General features: G+C 37.6%; 1 protein-coding gene across 2 annotated transcripts in view; it reads left to right on the top strand.

Moving 5' to 3' along the window:
* Positions 1-17,236, top strand: part of BRMS1L (BRMS1 like transcriptional repressor) — a 30,254-nt gene extending 13,018 nt beyond the window's left edge. Inside the window, exons 5-10 of one of the 2 annotated variants that reach the window (XM_045188035.2) lie at positions 9,700-9,796; positions 11,087-11,170; positions 11,954-12,018; positions 13,682-13,721; positions 14,090-14,237; positions 15,654-17,236. In XM_045188035.2, the coding sequence (XP_045043970.1) occupies positions 9,700-9,796; positions 11,087-11,170; positions 11,954-12,018; positions 13,682-13,721; positions 14,090-14,237; positions 15,654-15,771 (552 nt within the window). In that variant the 3' untranslated portion in view covers positions 15,772-17,236. The remainder of the gene's footprint in view (positions 1-9,699; positions 9,797-11,086; positions 11,171-11,953; positions 12,019-13,681; positions 13,722-14,089; positions 14,238-15,653) is intronic. The other variant, XM_024551305.3, reaches the window with a different exon arrangement.
* The last annotated feature ends 1,218 nt before the right edge of the window (positions 17,237-18,454 follow it).

The following is an 18,454-nucleotide window of genomic DNA, read 5'->3' as shown; positions in this document are numbered from 1 at the left end:
ATCAACAAAACAAACAAGCGAGCAAAGATAAGCAGAGACGGTGAAATTAAGAACAAACCGACAGTAACCAGAGGGGAGCGGGGAGGGAAAGAAGGAAAAAGGTCCTCAAGGAACAGGTATGAAGGACCCATAAACAAAGCCAAAGGGGGATAGGTTGTGGGTGGGAGGTGGCGGTGGGTGGGGCAGGGGAAAGTGGTGGTGGGGAAATGGAGACAACTGTATTCAAACATAAAAAGAAAACAACTCCAAATCAGACAAATAAAAAAAATGAATAGGTAAAAAAAATAAATAGCTCTGCTATTTCTTTATGATTAGAACCAGGTTGTGCATCTTTGGTAGGAATATCACAGCAGTGACACCATGTTTTTCTCTTTGAATTCTATCAGGCAGTACACAGTTTTGATATGTATGATTATTGGTAATGTACACTTTGATCACTTGATTTAAGTGGTGTCTTCCAGGTTTCTCTACATAAACTTTTTTCTCATTGTGATTAATAAATACATGGAGGAGAAGTCCTTTGGAACTGTGCAGATATCTCATTCTGCATAATACTTTTAATTTATTTACTTATGTAATTATGGACTCATTGTTTCCTTATATATATATATATTTTTGTCTACGTCATCTTTCAATTACTAAGGGAGGTATATCAGAATTTCTGTGATGGTAGATTTGTTACTGGTATTTTTTTCTTAATTTCCTAAGAAAATCCACATACTATGCTTGTCAGAACAGTAAAGGCATTTATCACGTGAGACCTGGAGGCAGAGGCACTGATGATGGGGTGCTCCGTAGTGGCATGTCCACTACTTCCATGGTCTCGGGTTCCTTTGATCAAACAAGATGGTCCAGTTTGAGGCTGAATGCTCAGGATTCCATGCTCCCAGCTGAAATTTGCCTCCCATGGGATTTCTTTTTATCTTTTTTCTTTTGTTCGTTCTTCTATTTTTAAATTGTGGTAAGAACACATAAGATCTGCCCTCTTAACACATTTTAGTATAGCCCCTAGCAACCACCATTCTCTGCTTCTATGTGTTTGACTTGTTATATACCTCAAGTGAATATCGTGCCACATTTGTTCTTAGGTAACCGGTGTATTTCATGTAGCAGAGTGCCCTCAAGGTTCATCCACGCGGTGGCATATGACAGGATTTTCTCCCTTTTAAAGATTGAATAGTATTTCATTGTGTGTGTATATCACATTTTCCTTACCCACTCATCCTTCAGCGTACGTGTAGGTGGGTTACCGCATCTTGGCTATGATGAGTGGTGCTGTAATGAACGTGAGAGCGCAAATATCGGTTCAAGATCTTGATATCAGTTCTTGTGGTTCATACTCAGAAGTGGGGTTGCTGGGTCATGGGGTAGTTCTATTTTTAATTTATTGAGGGACCTCCACACTGTTTTCGCAGTGAATGCACTATTTCACATTCCTACCGGTTTCTCCATATCCTCACCAACACCTACCTGGTTTTTGATGATGGCCATCCTAACAGGTGTGAAGTGATATCTCATTGTGATTTTAATTTGCATTTTTCTGATGATTTGTGAGATTGAGCATCTTTTCATGTACCTATTGGCCATTTGTATATCTTCTTTGGAGAAATATTTTTCAAGTTCTTTGCCCATTTTTTAATTGAGCTCCTTATATATTTTGGATAGTAACCTTTTATCAGACATGTGATTTGCAAATGTTTTCTCCCATTCTGTAGGTTGCCTTTTCACTCTGATTATTCCTTTGCTACGCAGAAGCCTTTTAGTTTGACATAATCCCACTTGCCTGTTTTTGCTTTTGTTGCCTGTGCTTTTGGTGTCACATCCAAAAAATCATTGCCAAGACCAACGTCGTGAAGATTCTCCCCTGTAATTTCTTCTAGTGGTTTTCAGTTTCAGGTCTTACATTTAAATCTTTAGTCCATTTTGAGGTGACTTTTGTGTATGGTGTAAGATAAGAGTCAAATTTTATTCTTGTGCATATTTTTTGCCACATTTTCCCAACACCATTTGTTGAAGAGACTCTCCTTTCCCCATTATGTATTTTTGGCACCATTATTGAAGATCAGCTGACCGTATACGCATGGGTTTATTTCTGGGCTTTTTTTCCCATTGGTCTATATGTCTGTCTTAATGCCAGTACCATACTATTTTAATTGCCATAATTTTGTAATATATTCTGAAGTTAGGAAATGTGAGGCCTTCAGTTTTGTTCATTTTTCTTAAGATTATTTGAACTATTCAGGGTCCTTTGAGATTCTATATGTATTTTAAGATTTCTTAAATTTCTGTATTAAAAAATGCCACTGGGATTTTGATAGAGATTGCATTGAATTTGTAAATCGTTTTAGGTAGTAAAGACATTGTAACAATTTTAAGTCTCCCAACCCATGAACATTGGATATCTTTTCATTTGCTTGTTTTCTTTAATTTCTTTCATCAAAATTTTGTAGTTGTCAGTGTGTAGTTCTTTCCTTAGTTAATTCCTAAGTGTTTTGTTCTTTTTGATGCTATTGTTAATGGTATTGTTAACTTCCCATATCTCCTTGTATTTCTCTCAGCTTTTCATTTATATGTTATATAGATATGTGTGTATATGTAACATCATATCAGACTTACATATTTTTAGAATTTTTATATCGCTTAGTCAATGTAACATTTTTTTAATGCTCTACTTTCTTTGTAACAATGATTTTTTCTTTAAAGACTATTCTGTGTCATAATTAAAACAGCTACCCTGGTGTATTTGGCCTGACATTTTCCTGATGGAAGGTTTTTTCATTCTTTTTTTCCACCAACATTTCTTTGGCTTTATATTTTAGGTGTATTACTTGTAAATAGCATATGACTTCATTTATAATAAATTTATTTTATTCATTTTGGAGAGAGAGAGATTGAGAGAAACATCCATTTGTTGTTCCACTTATTTATGCATTCATTTCTTGATTCTTCTAAGTGCCCTGACTGGGGATTGAACCCACAACCTTGACATATTGGGACAATGCTCTAACCAACTGAGCTTCCTGGCCAGGGCTATAATAAATCTATTTTAATAATCTCTGTCTTTTAACTGGTAAATTTAGTCCATATATATTTATAGTGATTATTTTGATATTTAATGCCAATTTATTTTGTGTTTTCTATTTGTTCTGCTTTATTCTTTTTTATTCTTTCCTGACCTTGTTTTTTTAAATTTTGGTGTGTGTGACTTACTGAGTTTTAACAATTACATCTTAAAGTTATATTCTCTATTTTTATTATTTTAATAATTACCCTCATACCTTCTATTTCTATGTTTTAATGATTACCTTAAATTTCAGCCTGCATACCTATATTAGTAGAATGAAAATATTAATCAATAACTCTGTCCTCCTCCTGAAACATGTTGGACCTCAGAACTCTCTAACTCCAGCTACTCCCTCCCAAATTACAAATTATAGTTGTGCAGTATTTTAGTTCCACCTTGCTTTTTCACCTTTCAAATAAGACATTGTTTTGATTTTATAAATTCAGTTCTTTTAGGTTTATCTGTATTTTACTAGTTTCTTGCTTACCGTTTTTGAGCTACGACCCTTCCTTTCAGGTTCGTAGTTTTTACTTAGAAGAACAGCCTAGACATTCCTTTACTGAAAGTTGATTAGTACTAAACTCAGTTTTTATTGTCCAAAAATAGTAGCTTTATTTTTAGTAATTCTGGGCCAGTTAAGGGGGATGTACTACTCTAGGATGACAGTTATTTTCTCCTTAACATTTTTAGGATCTTACTTTCTACAGTCTGCCTTTAGAAGTCTGTGATCATTTTCTTCCCCTCACTAGCTACTTTTAAGCTCTTCTCTTTGTTGTTCTTCAGTTTCTCTAGTGTATGTCTCTATAGAGACTTTTTTTCTCTCCTGACTTGAATTTGTTGTGCTTTCTGAATCTAAGAGTTTGTTTTCCATTAATTCCTGAAACTTCTCGCTGTTACCTTTGCTGGCGTTGCCGCACCCGTTTTCTCTGCCTCCTTCTCCTGGAGCTCTAATTAGTCACGTGTAAGTCCTCTACCTGCCGTATCACTCAATACTTCATGTTTAATTTTTTAAAAAATGTTTGAAGATTTTATTTCCTTTTAGAGAGAGGGGAGGGAGGGAGAAAGGGAGGGAGGGAAACATCAATGTGTGGTTGCCTCTCCACGCCCTCAACCAGGGACCTGGCCCGCAACCCAGGCATGTGCCCAATGGGAGTTGAACCGACAACATTTTGTTTTGCAGGCTGATGTTCAATCCACAAGTCCACGCCAGCCAGGGCCATACTTCATGTATTTTATTCAATACATAATTATTTGAAGTTCTTCAGAGTCTAACTTTGCTGTTTTTATGTCTGCCAAACCTCACAGCTTTTTTCCTTATTTCATGATTCTGAGTTCTAGCACAGGCTTACAGTGAAAAGCAGTCCCCTTCCCGTGTCTAAATTTTGCATCCCAGTGGTAATCACCTAACTCTTTCAGCTAGTGCTTCTGGAAGTTGACCTTAAATTTCTAAGTAATACCAGTTTTAGACGTTATCTGTTGGTTTCCTGTTTTGGAAACCAAGAATTCTGTAGTAGCTTCCTTCATCCCTTTCTTCCAACAGTGACGTGTCACAACTTTTGTTTTTGTTGTCACTGGAAGTGTTGCTCACCGAGCCAAGGGCTATACTGTGCTTAAACTTCTCTTTTTGTCCAACTGTTTTTAACCTTGGAAATAATACGTGTCTAAGTTATACTTTGTTAGTTTTCTCTGTAATTGTCAACTCTTTCCAGAGACTCCAGTAGATCTGTGAACGTTTCCTTGTGATTGAATGCATCAGATAATGAGTGAGTGCTGTTTTCTTCTAGGGTCCTCCCTCCGGGGAGCAGTCCTGCCCCTGCGTCCCCTGTCCTCCCTCTCCGTCCTGCTCCATCAGTTAGAGCTTGTCAGCTGCTGACTTCTAGAAGTGTTTGTTCCTTTTAAGAATGTATTCAACTTTCATTTGTGAGCTTAACCTGAAAAGGAGGGTCTTCTGCTTTCCAGGTTTTATATATAATTTCCCCTGGACTGCCTATCCAGATTGTCCTCCTTTTCTTTTTAGATTTGGAAGTAGTACTCAGTCTTTTCAAAATATTGCCCCCTCACTCACATTTTTCTTTACAAAGAGAGTACTTGTGTACGGTGTACGTAGTACAGATCTTGGGGTTCTGTCTTAGATAGTTGCCATATTCAGAGATTATGGCATGAGACTGTACCCTCCCCTTTTGTTTGATAACTGCAGGTATTTGTTGAGTTATTTTGTATATATGTTTTTGTAGTTTATTAGGTCTTGGGGAAGAGTTTGTGATTGGGTTCATTTTGTAATCTTATCCTAGAAGTCTCTGCCTGGTTTTCAAAATCTGAATTTTTAGTGTTTACAGAGCAATAATATGGATGTCTAATAATTTATGTAGCCTATACTCTGTTATTGGACTTCACTTTGTGCCTCATTTTATGCATTGCAAGTATTGCCATTGTGAGCATCCTTTATGACATACGACTTTGTCTGAGGTTCATTCTTTTTTTCTCTCTTTCTCTCTTCCTCTCTTCCTCCCTCCCTCTCTCTCTCTCTTTCTCTTTCTCCCTCCCTCCTTTCCTTCCTTTCCTTCCTTCCTTCCTTCCTTCTTTCCTTCCTTCCTTCTTTCCTCTCTTTCTTTCTTTCTTTCCTCCCTCCCCCTTCCCTCCCTCCCTCCTCCCTCTCTCTCTCTCTCTTTCTTTCTCTCTCTCTCTCTTTCTCTCCCTCCCTCTCCCTCCCTCCTCCCTTTCCTCTCTCTCTCCCTTCCTTCTTTCCTTCCTTCCTTCCTTCCTTCCTTCCTTCCTTGCTTCCTTTCTCTCTCTCTCTCTCTCTCCCTCCTCCCTCCCTCCCTCCCTCCGTCCCTCCCTTCCTTTCTCTCCTTCACTTTCTTTTAAAAAATATTTTTATTTATTTATCCTTAGGGAGAGGAGGGGAAAGGGAGGAAGAAAGAGAGGGAGAGGAACACTGATATGACAGAAAAACATTGATCCATTGATTGGTTGCCTCCCATATACACCCTGTCCAGGGAGCAGACTGCAGCCAGGCCTGTGCCCTGACTGGGAATGGAACTGATGACCTTTCCCTTTGCAGGGTCGACACCCAACCAACTGAGCTACACAAGTCAGGAGGCTGTTCTTTTCTTTTTCTTTCTTTTTTTTTTTTAAGATTTTATTTATTTATTTTTAGAGAGTGAGGAGGGGAGGGAGGAAGAGAGGGAGAGAAACATTAATGTGTAGTTGCCTGTCATGTACCCCCCACCAGGGACTTGGACCGTGACCCAGGTATGTGCTCTGACTGGGAATCAAACCAGCGACTCTTTGGTTTGCAGGCTGGTGCTCAGTCCACTGAGCCACCCCAGCCAGGGCTATTTTCTTAGGATGGAATCTCAAAGTGTAATTACTAAATCAAAGGATATAATCATTAAGACCCTTAATACTTGTTTCTAAATTGCTATCCAAATCCAAAGTTTTGAATCAGTTTATATACTAGCATCAGTCAGTATTGTGGATTATAATTGAAAAAAAAAAAAAAAACCCAAACCCAAAAAACTTCACCCTAGTTGAGTAGCTCAGTTGGTTAGAGCATTATCTGGATATGCCACGGTTGTAGGTTTGATCCCTGGGCAGGGCACATACCAGAATCATCCAATGAATGCATAAATTAAGTGGGACAACAAAATGATGTTTTTTTCCCTCTCCCTTCCTCCCCTCTCAAAAATCAATAAAAAAGAAATTAGCATGAGGGAGAAGGGTAGGTGGATGTGGAAGATGTTATGGGGAGATAAATGGTGACGGAATAAAATAAACTTTAAACAATTAAAAAAATAAAATATTGCTAAGTGAAAAATAGTACTAATTTGCATTTTTACTCCCTGTTTCTCTCTCTCCTCTGGCCTGTTTTGGCAATGGGGTGGGCAGTGGTTAGATTTTCTTACTGAGTATTCCATGCTTGTTTAATGCCATTTATGGTTTTTGAGCATTTATCATGTTATTTTGTATTGCCTTTTACTTTCCTTTGCTTTTAAATTTTATTTTAATTTTTAGGCTATTAAATCTATTAGACTTTTCCTTTATGGCTTTTAATTTTTGTGCTTTGAAAGGCTTCCTTTATCCCAACATCAAATAAGGAATCATCATCTTACATTTAGCTCTTTTAGATTTCATTTTGTAAATTTAACTCTTTAGTGCATTTATTTTCATGTATAATGTGAGGCAGAGAATACTGAGCTTTTTATGTACATAAACTCATTTTTCTCTTGTTATTTATTATCAGATTTTCAGATGATTTGAAAAGTCACCCTTGTCATACACCAAAAATTCCCTTAGCCAGGGTCTGTTTCTGAGCTTTTAAATTCTATTCTGCTTATCTTTTTTATTCTAGCACAGTATACTTAAAAAATGGCCTTATAGTATGTTTTAGTCTCTGATAATGCTAGTCCTTCCAAAATCTCCCAGGACTGGGGAGTCCTGAGACCTGTCAGGTGCCTAAGTCAGGAAACTGCTAGAGGGGAGCTGGTTTTGAACACAGGTCAGGGTGAGATCAGTACAAAAATGAGACTTTGGGAGCCACTTTCCTGGGCTCCTCGAAGCTTCCCTGATGAGAACAGGCATAGGCGTCAGCCTTGGGAAGGCTCAGCGAGCATGTTCACTCAGTCTTGGTGTGAGGTTTGGAGGGAATGTGGGCTCCTAAAGCCAAATATGTAATTATGAGTAGTACGCTTAAAGGCCGAGTTACCGGTTGAACGTAGAAGCCTCTGTAGGCACCCAGGCAGTTGGGGTTGGATTTCCAGGTGTCCTCTACCTGCTCTGTATGATGTTTTTTCCTCAAGGAAGCCCTTTGAGGCTCTTACTGGGTTGGGGATAAGGGAGAGAAGAATAAGGGAATAAGAATGAGATTAGAGTCAAGGTACTTCCATCTGTATGCTTTAAGACATACCTATGATCTCTTTAGAGATGCCCCCAAAGCTTTAAACATGTCAGTCCCATTGTGACTTTTTCTTTAATTTAAAAAACGGTTAGTGGATTTATTTTAGAATGTCTGCATGGCCAAGGGCAAATTTATCAATGAGAAGTAGAGAACACACCAGTTAAACTCTTACAGTCTTAAGCAAAAGCCCTACCACTCCAGTTCTATATTCAGAGTTATCTTTGGTTGGAGAATCTGGATCTATTTATAGCTGCCACACTACGTCCACGGTGGCGGGGGCCAGCTCTCCGGTTTTCTCTGACACACGATATCTCCCAATTCTTGTAGCACAGTGTAGATAAGGCTGGAATATTCATAAGACTTTACCAAAGGCAGGGCAACAAGTAAAAGTAAGTAAACAGAGAGAGTGGCCTGCCATGAGATCATTTTTCACACGAAGTCTAGTTTTAGCCAACTTTAGCTTTGCTTTCTCTCTGGCTCCTGGCTTGCCCCAAATTCACAAAAGCCATCCTTTCCCCTTCCACTCAGGACAGTCTTCAAGCTTGTGCAGATTCTAAATTTCAAACCTGAAAGAGAGGACTTTACGGTTGACATTAGGAATGCTGCCTGCATGGGTGTGGCCTGTGCCGCCCGCAAGAATCATCTCTCACTGTATTCCAGTAGCTTCTACAAGACAATCATAACTAGCTATATCCCAGTAGGCTAATATCTAGTTAGTAGCAATTAGCATGTGGTGGGTTGCTTAGGAATCTGTCATAAGTTTTTTTTTATATATAATGAATAAAAAATACATATATTCATTTTATGGCTTTTTAAATAAGGGATAAAGTGCTGTATAAAACCACAGTGGGCTGGGACTGGGTTCGAGTCTGCTTTGCCATTTAACAGCCTTGCCTCTTTTAGCAAGCCACTCAGTTTTTCTGTAGTTTTGTTGCAAGATTTGGATGTAGTTGGTCTGTAATTTTATGATTTTGACTATAATTGAATTATTATAAAATTTGTACTTGAATCTTTCTCTTTGTGATGTATTAGTCCATTTTAACAGGATGCTGAGATATTAGTGAGGGATACGGGCCCAAGCACCGTTCCAATGAGAAAGTATGATCCATTTCATGATGTTATACTTTATTGGGCAGGTTCTCCGTTTTGGTGACAGGTGGAACCTGCTTATATTTAAAAGGGACCATGGAGCTTATGAGTTTCTTATAAAGTAAATAACCTCTTTATTTATCATATACAAATTTATTTTTTTAAAGATTTTATTTATTTATTTTCAGAGAGAGGGGAAGGGAGGGAGAAAGAGGGGAGAAACATCAACGTGCGAGAGAAGGATTGATGTGTGATGTGTGAGAGGAACATCGATCAGTTGCCTCTCGCACACCCCCAGCTGGGGACCTGGCCTGCAGCCCAGGCACGTGCCCTGACCAGAAGTCCAACTTATGTTTTGGTTCACAAGCTGGCACTCAATCCATTGAGCCATACCAGCCAGGGCTATCGTATACAAATTTAGATGTTCTTAAACAATTTAACTATATGTTCTTCAGTCTGCATTTAGCTTCTATATTTTCTGGTTTTGTTTCTTTTATATTTTGACTTTCATTTTTAAAATTTTGAAGTTGAAGTAAAAAAGCAAACAGAAGCACCATTAGTTAAAGTACTCTAAGAGTAAGTTATTTAGTACTCTTGGTTAAGGTAGACCAGTTTTTCTTTCTACTTATGTGTAATCTGTTTTTTTAAGAGTGAAAAGCTTCTGTTGTATGATACAGTCCAGAGTGAACTAGAGGAGAAGATAAGGCGGCTTGAAGAGGACAGACACAGCATTGATATTACCTCAGGTATGGGAATGATGTGATCGTGATATTTAATTTAAATGACCCCGAACCTTTGGCTTACGTAGTGTCTCATAATATCTTGGTTTTCTAATATACATGTTATATAAATGAAGTGTTCTAATGAGCGAGGAAAGGGGGAGACTTATAAAGAGTTTGACAGGATTGTGATTGTTGATTTGACTTGAACTCACACTTCAGAAAGATGTGGAAAATGGAGCACATGAAAAGGGACAGAATAAAAGTCTGACAGGAACTATACGAATAAGAATAATATACTATAGAAGTAGTAAGAATATTATTATAATATGAAAATAGACATGGAAGACAGCTGTAGTATATATTCTTCCCTTTAAGTCTTAAAAGATTGTCATGCAGAGGAAGGAATAAAATCCTCTTCTCTTTGGTATCACACAAACTAGGAAAAATGAGTAGAAGTCACAGGGAGCAGATTTGTGTCTCAGGGAAAAACTTGTTAATTAGATGAGTCCAATGTGAAATTGGCTTTTTTTTTTTTTTTTTTTTTTTTTTTTTTTTACAGTTTATTTATTTTTAGAGGGGAAGGGAAGGAGAAAGAGAGGGAGAGAAACATCAATGTGTGGTTGCCTCTCGTGCACCCCCTACTGGGCACCTGGCCTGCAACCTAGGCATGTGCCCTGACTGGGAATCAAACCAGCGACCCTTTGGTTCATAGGCTAGCACTCAATCCACTGAGCCACACCAGCCAGGGCTGAAATTGGCTTTTTAGGGGTATCGTGGAAAGGCTTTCTCCATTGAGTTGACTATTTACTGGGTTATCCTACAGTTATTGCATATGCATTACTTTATTTTTTATAAATTCTGTTTCTCTGGTATAGAGTAGACATAGTAGAGTCGGCCAAGCTGAGCTCAGTGCTGCTGTTCCGTTACCTGCTAGTTGGGTGGCCATGGGTGATGGTTACTTTAGCTTTTCTGAACTGGTCTCTTCTGTATAACTGAAGCAGTGGAGTACCTGCCTCAGAGGTATCTTTGAGGATTAGTTGAGACAATTCATATAATGTATATTTAACAAAGTGCCTGACATATATTCACCAATTGTTACTTATAATTGTTGTTATGTGCCACGTCGATTTTTACTTTAATAAAAGCAGAGAAAAACTTATAAATATATAGGTGCTCATGAAATTATTTATAGTCATATATCTATACACTTATACATAGTCGCCAGTGAAATTTTGCTACCTTGAAATTATTGTCTTGTTTTATTCCTTTGATCTCTAGAAGTAAACTAATACTTACATTTTATTTACTTGCCAGAGCTGTGGAATGATGAGCTTCAGTCAAGAAAAAAGAGGAAGGACCCTTTCAGTCCTGACAAAAAGAAGCCAGTTGTTGTCTCAGATATCTTTTTCAGATTTTCTGAGTTCTTGTTGTTGCCTTATATGCATTGTTGTACTGTGCTTACCTTTGCAACTTTTATTAGTGTACATTGCCTTTATTTGCAAGATCTTGTAATAAGCAAAAGGTGATTTATAAAACTGATTAAAGGCAGAAGAATATAATTTAGATGAAGAGGGGTAGAGGAGGAGGAGAAATACAGTTACAATCTAAACTTCAAAAATTAATATAGCTTCATAGTTCACCAGGGCTTTGACGTGAAAGAGCCGTTGAGTGTACAGCGCGATTGCTTAATTCGTATGTGCTTTTTAATGTTTTTAATGTTTCTCAGAGTGGAGCATCTAAATCAATATGTGCGTCAGTCTCAGCATGTCCTGTGGTGGCCTCCCCTTGCCCTTGCCTTCTCCCACCTCAGAAGAGTGATGAGGTTGGCGGTGCGTGTGCAGTGACACGCAGGGTGGAGCAGAATTAGTTGTTCATATTGGTGTTTGTATGGAACATAATACAATGATTAATAAGTAATATAGCATAACAATAAGCAATATGAGAATGAACTATGTTTCATGTACTCACCACTGTAAACCTACTTTTGCCAAACCTTGTAGGATTAAGTGTGGTTAATAACATCTGAGGTACTGAGATTTTTGAAGAGTAATTCGAAGTCAGAAATCAGCATGCCAAGGGATTATGCCCAGAGACCTTTGTTACATTCTTTGGAAAACTGCAGTTTGGAAGGATAATGCAAAGTGTGAAATTCTTACAGCTCAATGACCTTGACTTTTCAACGTCCATATATAGTTTATATGCTACAAGATCTTGATATTCTGGAAGACTGGACAACAATTAGGAAGGTACGATTAAAGAGGAATGGAATGCAAGTATATTTTTATGGTTTACTTCTTAAATTTCAATGGTTTTTCACTAGTACATTAAATGTGTTTATTATAAATAGGCTTTACTTTTTTTAGTTTTTAAGAAAATTTATTTGTGATTTTAGAAAGAGGGGAAGGAAGGGAGAAAAAGAGGGAGAGAAACACTGATGTGAGAGAGAAACATTGGTTGCCTGAACATGCCCTGGCCAGGGACCAAACCTGCAACCCAGGCATGCGCCCTGACCGGGAATCGATTTGGTAACCTTTTGGTTTGGGGGATGATGCCGAAACCACTAAGCCACACTGTCTGGGCCTACATTTTTTTTTTTTTTACTGTCTTTTTTACTGTTTTACTTTGCAACAGTCTCTCTAAGGCAATTAATGCTAATACTGATAACAGTGAATGGAAGGGGTATATGAAGAGAGACATGTCAACAGTTCGTTTCTTTCTTGTTATAATATAATTAATAATTTATGCAGAAGTACAGAAAAGCATTTATTTAGGTTTCCCAACAATAATATTAAAGGCCCTGGCTGGGTAGCTCAGTTAGTTAGAGCCTCGTCCTGATACACCAAGGTTGTAGGTTTGATCCCCGGTCAGGGCACATACAAGAATCAACCAATGAATCAATGTTTCCCTTACAGTAAATCAATGTTTCCCTCCTTCTCTCCCTTGCTCTATCTCTAAAAATCAATAAAATTAAAAAATAAAAAAATTCTGTGCCTACTTCTTACCCTGGTCCTGGCTCACAGAAGGCACTTAATATATATTTGTTGAATGAATTAAATTGAAAATTTGAGCCTTTGTTATGTCTTGCATTTTGTCATCAAAGATTTAGGAATTACAGGATTTGCTGTGCTTGTTTGAAAATGGAGACTTGTTTTCCTTAACAATTTTTCCATTTTTAGAAACTTTTACGTTGAGAATTAGAGATTATTTCATGTATTAATAATACATCCCAGAGAAATCATTATTCTTTATATAGACATATGGAGGGTGGACCCAAAAAACCCCCACAATTTAATTATAAAAACTGTGTAGTTATTCTCACATTTAAACTTCAGTCACCTTCAAAGTACTCTCCATTTGATGCAATACACCTATTCAGACGTTTTTTCCACTGCTCAGAACAGTTTTTGAACTTGTTGATTCTGATGCCTTGTAGTGCTTTTGCCATTTTTTGTTTCACCTCTTCCACATTGGCAAAACGTTTCCCTTTGAGGACTTTTGTCACCCGGGGAAACAAAATAAAGTCACTGGGGCGAGGTCGGGTGAATAGGGAGGGCGGGACAAAACTGCTGAACACTCAGCACAGTGTGGGCAGGCGCGCTCATGAATCGCCCATCGGGAAACGGGCAAGTATGTTGCAAGAGTCTAAAAAAAAATTCACTGAAGCTGAACACAGCCCATCACAACAGCGCTAGCTGGTGCGCTGACACAGGTGGGTTCTTAGAACACTCACCTGGTGGGGAGGCCTGTGCTGCAAGGGGCTTGCCCTCTAGAAGGTAATTCTGTTGTTCTGGGGTTTTTTTTGGGTCCCCCCTCATATATTCTTTATGGTCTTAGATATTAACAACCAAAATATACTTTGCCTATGAACTCAGACAGTGATGTCCTTCTTTTCTCTTTCTCTTTATTAAGGCAATGGCTACCCTGGGCCCACACAGAGTGAAAACAGAACGTAAGTCACTCAGTCTGAGGTCAGAAATCTTCTCTATGGAGACTTGTTGAACAGGGTTAAGTCGTCTACATACTGAAGAGCTTCCCCCACTTAAAACTGGCCTCAGTAATTGATAATGCCCCCCTCCCCTTCTGGCACTTGTCTAGTTAATTGATGATTTAGTGTACGTTATTTAGCATTATTTAGTACCTACATTAAAAACGTAGTGAATTATATAGAAAATGTAAGAAATTAAATTTTCTTATTTCTGAGATTTAGATTTGTTACGTAAGAAACATTTTTAGTGTTTTTTCACATATATGCATGGATTGGTGTTAATTCTTTGTGTTCTGCACTTTTGTTCTGACAATGTCTTATTAATATAACAGTTTTTGAACTGATCCCTTTAGCACCTGTGAAACTGGAAAAACACATGCACAGTGCTAGATCTGAAGAGGGAAGATTATATTATGATGGCGAATGGTATATACGCGGACAGACAATATGCATTGACAAAAAAGATGAATGTCCTACAAGGTAAAAGGCCTTTATCATTTCAGTGTTTGCAACACTGTTGTCAGTAAATATTTGCTGCCTCCGTTGTATACTCTTGATGTATCATTAGGTGACGGTGGACCCTTTTTTTCTCTCGGCATATGATTTGGTTAGCATGTGTTTCCACCAGTGTTAGTATTTATATACCAGAGTCACATGTAAGCTCATGAACACAAGCATTAGCACAGGTGGGAGTCTTAGAATCCCTTAGCCAGGTAAGAAATACTATTTGTTAATTTTTATAGTAGACATCTTATTACGATCCTAATATTATGTCTTCAAATCAGAGTATTGCAAATTTGATAGTGTGCTTCTATTATGTGTAGACCTGTCAGTCCTTCGGTTTATTTTTTGGTGTGTGACAGTATTTTAGATAAGAAGAATATAGATCAATTAGTGTAGGAAAGGAATGGAAAACGCGTGAAAACTTTAAGAGTAACAGTAATTAGAGTAAACTTGAAAACTGAAAATAGTTTGTTAGAAGGCTTGATCTGTCTAGGCTTAAATAAAGTTTATATATTTATTTATATAGCCTTCTAGGTTTTATCTGGTTGTAACCTTTGAAAAATATTAATGCTAATTGCTGCTTTAATTACTTTGGTTATTAAAGATGTAATTCTCGGAGTGGTAACCATTTATATTAAGAAAGTCTAGGTTTCAGTGGTAAGTAAACTGTTTGCAGTTAGTATAGAATATTAATTTTCCAAATACAGTGATTTTAATCAGATTGTAATTTCATCTTTAAATTTTTAGGATACCAGGAGCATTGTGTATGGTAACTTTTCTCACAGAAGCTCATTGGGCTAATTACTATGTTATTCATGATACCCCCAGATTCTTGGCTTTATGACACTGCCTTTGAAACATTTTACTACTACTTAGCATAAATGTAGTTTAAAAAGAGATTAAAAAATCATAGGAGATGACTTAACCAAAGTCTATTTTTAAAAAAGTTCCTATATAGAGATTAACAGTGTCTAAAAAAGTCTGTGCAAGTGCCACAGAGGCCGGACACTGGGAGGTGGGGATTGTATTTGAAAGGCTTTTTCAGCCCAGACTGCTGGATCCAGCGGGAGTACTGGCGTTAGTGCCGCTCAGGGGGTTTTCGGTGAGGGAGCGGTAGAGTGGGGATGGGGTGGGAACATTGTGTATTTAAGAGTCCTAATAGTACATTTTCCCAACTCCACTAAAAAGAAAGAAAGAAAATGATCTATTAGGTGTGCTGAATGTGATGTTTTTGACAACACGGCCATTCTGGCACAAGGCATTTGTGTACCTGGATCTACTCGTAGCCCACCTGTTCGGTTTCATAGCTAGTACTCTGAAATGAGTAGAGGAGTCACATTGTAATTCATTGATTCATTCTTTTTTTTTTTTTTTTTTTTGAATCCTTTTCAGTGCCATAATTACAACAATTAACCATGATGAAGTTTGGTTTAAGAGGCCTGATGGAAGCAAATCTAAGCTTTACATTTCACAGCTACAGAAAGGAAAATATTCAATTAAACATTCGTAATCATGATTTAAGTGTTACCTAAATCTACCTTATTAGTGTTACCGTGTGTGATGTGCCATGGGAGTAAAAATTATATTCAATGACTTTAATACCCTCGCTGAATCACGAGAGACTGTGCATTTGTAGGTAGTACTCGAAGTGGACCTTATATTGAAAGAGACAGTAAAAAAGTTTAGTTGTGATCATTACATTTGTTTGTCTTTTAGGTGAAATGACCAATAGGTGTATATGGAGGGGTTTCTTACTAAACTTTTTTCTTGGTTTTTATGCAAATCTGTGTTTAGTGAAGTATGTTGCTAAATGATTACTTTTATCTGCAATTTTTTTAGACTTTCCATGTCGTTGTCATTCATTATGTATTTGTAAATAAGCCTCATGATACGTTTCCTATAAATGGTTTGTACTAGCACATTAGTGTTTAATCAGAATTGAAATTTAATCATATATATGTGAGTATGTATATATGGCGTTATCAGCTTGTTTAGAACTGATGGCCTTACTTTACAATCTTGTTTTACCCAAAATTAAGCTATTGGGTTTGACAGTTAAAGGAGCACTTTTGTAGACTAGCAGCTTTCTTTCTCCTCTTCCTTCGTTGTATGGTGGTAACCTGTTTTTACAAATTATGTATACTCAATGTTATTTAGTAAAATTAGTGTCAAGTAGTAATGTGCTTCGATGTGTATTTCCCGTGAGCCTTTAGAGGCAGCTGGTTATGCTGCAGCGTAAGTGGTGGACAGTAACTGACAGTATTGTGGTGCTTGCTGTATATTCTGATCTTCGAAACAGATTTTTACAAAGCATTTTCCAGAGGTAAAAGTAAGTTCTTATCCTAATTTTATGCTTAGGGCAAAATAGACAAGGATAATTTCCTTAAATGTGTTCTCAAATTAGAAATCTTATCTACACTTCTACTAAATTCAACACTTTAAGGGCACTTGGTGCAATTTAGAAAGTATTGGCCTCTTCCCTTAGCCACATTCAAAATCAGCTCCTAAACCTCAGGAACAGTGTGAAGAACTGAAGCCCTCACTACGGCAGCACAGTCGGCTGTAGTGTACGTTAGGGTGCAACCAAATCATGTGTTCCTGGTGGTCTTGTGCACTTTAATTTCTGTTATAATGAGACTGAAGAGGATGAGGAAGAGATCTACTTCTTAACCCTTAGGGCAGGAACTCTGTATTATTCCGTTTGTTTTCTTACTGTTTTACCTCTTCAAACATCTTCCTGTGCAGATCACTACTTCGCCGTTGCCAAATGTTAAAATATTTGACTTCTGAAATTCACTGTCAGCAAAGTTATGTACTGTGTTCCGTTCTGTCTCTGATTAACCTTAGCAAATGTACATAATGTCATAATCTGACAGTATTTGACAGTACTTATGTATACAATGTTTCATAAGCATTTTTAATAAGATTTGTATTTTTAAATTTAGTATATAATAAAAAGATGTGTTTGAGTGTCATTTGTAGTGTCTTGAATTACTTGTGCATACATTCTTTTATTATTTATAATCTATCTATCTATTTCTAAGGATTTCAGCCAGTTTACATGAATAGATATGGAGTGTTGAACAAATGTTTTTGCTTCCTAATTCAACCTCTATTAGGGTATATTTAGCTAATTAGACAGTTAATGTATACTTAATTTTAGAATATGCATATATGTTGTATTTTAATAAAAATGTACTGTATAAGTTCTGAAATTCTAAAGAGAATTTTTTATTTTATTCATTTACTCATTTTATTTATTTTATTATTCATGTGTTTATTCTGAGAGTACATTTATTAAAGCTGGGGACAGTGAAACAAAGGAAGGGCTTGGGTAGAAGCAGCAATAGGAGAGAGTGTAGATGGTGCTCTGCTTTGGCTCTCTAGAAACATTTTGGGAAAGCAGTGAGCCACGCTAGGGCTGCTATTTGCTCACTGAAAAGTCAGAGAAAGGGGGGCCTTGGGGACAGGTTCAGGGGTTAGCCTGGGATGCGCTGCCACTGCCCACTGCTCCCCTGGTTGCAATTCTCAGGAGGAAGCTTAGTGTTTAGGGGAGGAAAGTAATGATGCACACCTGAGAGGGAAGGAAGGCATGGGCGTGCTCCAGAGAGAGCCCTCTGCGGGTCTGTGTCTTGAGGGTTCTTACCTGTTTTCTAACGTCAGGAATTTCAGGGGAGGTCTTCAGGGAAGATCTCAATAGAATATTCATCAGCTTTATGGTGATTCACCCAAATGAAATTTATTCCCCTGACTTCATCCATCCTTGGGTGTGGTTGGCACAAAAGGCACTAATTGGATTTCTGTAATCTATCTCCCTGAGTAGGGTGATTTAAGCCATGTACCCTCTGGTTGGGGAGGAGAAGTGTACACTGTTTAAGTGTCCTTGGTTAGGGAAGATAGGATTTACTAGATGGCTGTAAACTACTTGGTTGTTTAACTATTGTCTCAGTTTCCCTACCTCACTTGTCCTGGCTTACTACCCTGTCTCATCCCCCCCTCAGGCCTCCATCACTGAAAAATTTTTTTCCTTTTTATTGATTTTTTTTTTTTGAGACAGTAAAGGGGAGGGAAAGAGAGAGAGAGAGATTTGTTGTTCTATTTATTTATGCATTCATTGGTTGATACTTGTATGTGTCCTGACCAGGGACTGAACCTGCAACCTTGGTGTATCAGGATGATGCTCTAACCAACTG

This window comes from Desmodus rotundus, chromosome 7, assembly GCF_022682495.2.
Source record: "Desmodus rotundus isolate HL8 chromosome 7, HLdesRot8A.1, whole genome shotgun sequence".
NCBI classification, from domain to species: Eukaryota; Metazoa; Chordata; class Mammalia; order Chiroptera; family Phyllostomidae; genus Desmodus; species Desmodus rotundus.
The sequence above is the reverse complement of the archived record's forward strand: the minus strand, read 5'-3'. Positions and strand labels throughout refer to the sequence as shown.